Source organism: Adiantum capillus-veneris, chromosome 10 (assembly GCF_014529385.1).
Source record: "Adiantum capillus-veneris isolate H3 chromosome 10, ASM1452938v2, whole genome shotgun sequence".
Taxonomy (NCBI): Eukaryota; Viridiplantae; Streptophyta; class Polypodiopsida; order Polypodiales; family Pteridaceae; genus Adiantum; species Adiantum capillus-veneris.
The window spans coordinates 106,653,732-106,657,494 of record NC_140940.1 but is presented as its reverse complement, the minus strand read 5'-3'; the positions used below and the strand labels follow the sequence as shown (position 1 = coordinate 106,657,494).

Genomic DNA, 3,763 nt, shown 5'->3' with positions numbered 1-3,763 from the left:
ATTTTTGTGTTGTAAAAATATAATGTGTGAAAAAAAGACTCTTTAAAGATGTGCTTATTTGTACTCTCTCTCTATCTCCTTCTTCTCACTCTCTATGTCTCTATCTCGAATTGAAGGTGAAGTGGGACAAACTGATTGTAGGCCATTTTGGAACACTATGTATATAGCAGATAATGGCCAATTAGGAGCTTTGCCTTGCAAGTTCCCATTCCTATCCCTCTCTCTCTCTCTCTCTCTCTCTCTCTCTCTCCAAAGCTTAAATCGTACACCAATGACCTATGGGTTTAGAAGCTCTAAACCCAAATATCACCATATAAATACCATGTGTGTCATGGTAAAAGCGTTTGTACTCAATATTATATTGATCTCACACGTGTGTTGTCTTAACAAGCACATACTAAAATTTTCAAGATTTGTCAGCTTTTCCACCTTCAAATTTGGTGGGATTACACTAAACCTATGGCAAGAGAAGAGAGAGAGAGAGAGAGAGAGAGAGAGAGAGAGAGTACTTTTCTTGATATGCCTTTATGAAATTTGTCAATAGCAAGGGGTTTGAGGGTAAGAGGAGCCATGCCGCCACCAAAGGCGGCGCCGTTTTACTAGTGTGGCTAAAGGTACTCCACAATTGCTCCAAGCATGAGGTACTAACTGATTGGTTAAGAATACGGATTGTCAATCTCTAAAGCTCAGGGCCATCATAGCCATAATTCTCCCACCATAGCACTAAATATATCTTCCTGCGATCAATCTGAGCATCTGGCCTTGCCAAATGACCACACATCTCACTGATCTCTGACAAAGCGTCGTCCATCTCTGTTTAGAACCATCTTATTTAAGATCTCTATAAATTGGTTCATGACTTCTTTATCTGTCTCTTGCCCTACACTTTGGAACTCTAGATCCACCATGTATGATGTCCGTGTAAAGGAAAGGTATATAAATTCCACCCCAAGCTGCAAAGCGCATGGATCTCATCATTATCGCTCTGCATCCGGCTCAAGCTATGCAAGTTGCTTGATCATGCGGTCCATTGCCTCATAAACTTTGCAAATGCAAGGATCCATGCCATCCACAACCCGAAGCAGATGAACCACCGGTTTTACCTGTGCGTTTAGACTCTTGAGCTCCTTCCAAAACTCAAGATCCTCTGTCTTCTCCTTGCACAGAATCCCTACAACAGTATTTGCATAGGGGGAGGTGGTGAACTCATCACTAATGAAGACCTGTCAGACCACATTTTGACATTCAAACAGTCTGCGTACAAGGAAATTGAATGCAAAGCGGGTGTCTAAATACTTTAGAAACACTTTGCTGCCCGACCTCTTGAGGTACTCGCAGTGGCATCATGAGAGTGCACAAAGTACATCTCTCCACTCGAGTATGCGATGAGACCATGGATATATCTCTTCCTTGTATCGCTCCACACGTCGCCAATGAGGAAAACGACATGTTTTGCCTAAAGCCATTGAATATTGAGTGTTGTTTGCTCCATGATCGCCTTCTCTCGATCGAGCAAAGTGGTTCGGAAAGCCTCTAAAGATGGCAGTACATAGTCGGTGTCATACTCTCCTATCCATTGCACCATAACTTTCCAATACTCCGACCTATTTCAATCACACATAGAAGAGGTTAGTATGATTATTCATAAGTTAAACTTTAGAGATCGTAGTCACGGAAACAACGATAACAAAAGAAATGAGACGGCATCCACCTATTCCTTCTTTTTTGGGTCCCAAGAGGTGGCAGGGTCCTTCGGCATCGAATCGGACCCGATGAAGATCCACCGCCATCCACACCAAGTGAAGAAGAAGAAGGGAAATGAGGGTCTTTGGGTCGATACCATTGTGTGCTGGCTTAAAAATATGGTTGAATTGTCGATCCTTTTTCTCAAACTCCTCCCCCTTCTCGACGCTTACGTTGGTGCAAAATCTCACCTCATGTCTCGACACTCCAAGACAGTGTGCCCTCACTTTTTCATGTCCCCCCTTTCCGCGTGTAAGAGCATAGCTTGCATACCCATGCACTAGAACCTCCCGCCGTCGACAAGGTACCCTCTGAGATCACTTCATCCCACCACAACTATTCTTTCGTCTTTTGAGTGTTGCCCGCATAAACGGAGGGGTTTGTAGAAGAAGAAGAGGCCATGGTTTATCGGAGGAAGAGAGAGAGCTTGATCCTTGAGAGTTTGAGAGAGAGCTTGAGAGATTTTTTTTTCCCCACTTTGGCAGTCTCATGTGCCCCGCTTAGTTGTCAAATGGTAACTCTGTAAAATCCCCATTCACGGCTTCGATTTGCATCACCTGCTCTGCAATCCGACCTTTCCATGCCCTTGAATGACGTCCCGCAAAAAGGAAAAAAGGTCATCTGGCCCTTCACTGTTGCAATTATCCACCCTTCAACGAGATGTTAACTCGCTACCCACAACTCAGATTGACGTACCGACACTTTCAGAGAACTCCATACGTTGCACACTAACTCTGCAAACCCTGGTGACCTCAAAAAAATTATTGATGACACTTATTGAGTCGACCAAACCGGCATAGAACTAGCCCCGACAAGACTTTAATTGCCCCATAACTTGACCGTTTGAACTCCGATTGCCATTCCAAAAAGAGTGACATGCAACATAAAGCAAGCACTTGAGGTCCATCCACTCACCTCAGCTTTGATCATCCATTTGCAATTGTCCACCCGGGCTGAGATCAACAAACCACCTTTTACCTTCAAAGTGCCATAACCTGCACTTTATAGCTCTGATTGAGGAGCCATTTGGACCAACTTGGAAAACACTTAGAGGACAACCTGTGATACTTTCATTTCTGCACTTTGTACTCTTTGACCAACCACCTACGATAGGCACCCTAACAAAGTACCTTGGCCCAAGGAAACACATAAAGCATACACACCCACTACCCTTTGCTTGCCACTTGACCTTCATACCTATCTTACGACTTTAGCATGTACCTGTAAGCACACATGGCCTTGCCTTGAACCCTACATAGCATCGATCAACTTTAGCTACACCAACGTGCAAAACCGTCTTCTCACAAAGGCAACTGCAATTAAGATCTTGGAACAAGGCTACTATCTAGCTAAATTGGAGTCTCCTAACATGGTTACCAGAGTGCTTTAGATAAATCCGCTTGCTTCGTGCATGTTTTGCTCGGGCACACTTCACACTTTGTACCATGGTTTTGATTCAGTATCAAATGCCTTGACAAGGAAATAAATTTCCCAATCTTGACTTGCTTTCCAATGCTTTAAGAGAAAGCAAGCAACAAGCACTCAAGACTCTGATCAGACATTTCCAAGTTCTTGGTTCAACGGTCATTGAAGCTGAAAAACTTGGCTAATAGTAACCTTGTTTTTTGAAGCTCTTGAGAATGGATCCAGTGTTCACCAAAAAAAAAAAAATGAGAAAAAGGACACAATTCAAACAATACCAATTTTGTGTGTTAAGTTTGAAGAATTTGCTGGTTTTCACACAAAAAGGTGTGAAATCTTGCTAGCTCCATTCAAGACAGGCATGCCAGCTAGCCTACATTCTGGAAATCTAGTTAGTGCAAAATCGACTAATTGTCGTTCTTTCCAGATCCCTGAAAGGAACTTTTTCTAACGGACGAGTCAAATAACTCACCTTTAAAAACTTGATAATATTATCGTCTATTATGAGTAGCCGAGTCATCATCCTTCGATGACAGGGCTACTCAACGCTACCACCCTTCAATTGTTCAACTATGGAAATGAATCATGCAATACTGGA

At 43.0% G+C, this 3,763-nt stretch overlaps 1 protein-coding gene across 1 annotated transcript; it reads right to left on the bottom strand.

The window, feature by feature from the left end:
- Nucleotides 1–527: 527 nt before the first annotated feature.
- On the bottom strand, nt 528–3,496 carry LOC147449422 (uncharacterized). Its single transcript, XM_086521869.1, has 3 exons — nt 1,712–3,496; nt 1,321–1,604; nt 528–1,223 (listed from the first exon to the last, which is right to left on the bottom strand). The coding sequence occupies exons 2-3, from the start codon at nt 1,447–1,449 to the stop codon at nt 1,002–1,004; spliced, it is 351 nt and encodes a 116-aa protein (XP_086377995.1). The 5' UTR covers nt 1,450–1,604; nt 1,712–3,496; the 3' UTR covers nt 528–1,001.
- Nucleotides 3,497–3,763: the final 267 nt, after the last annotated feature.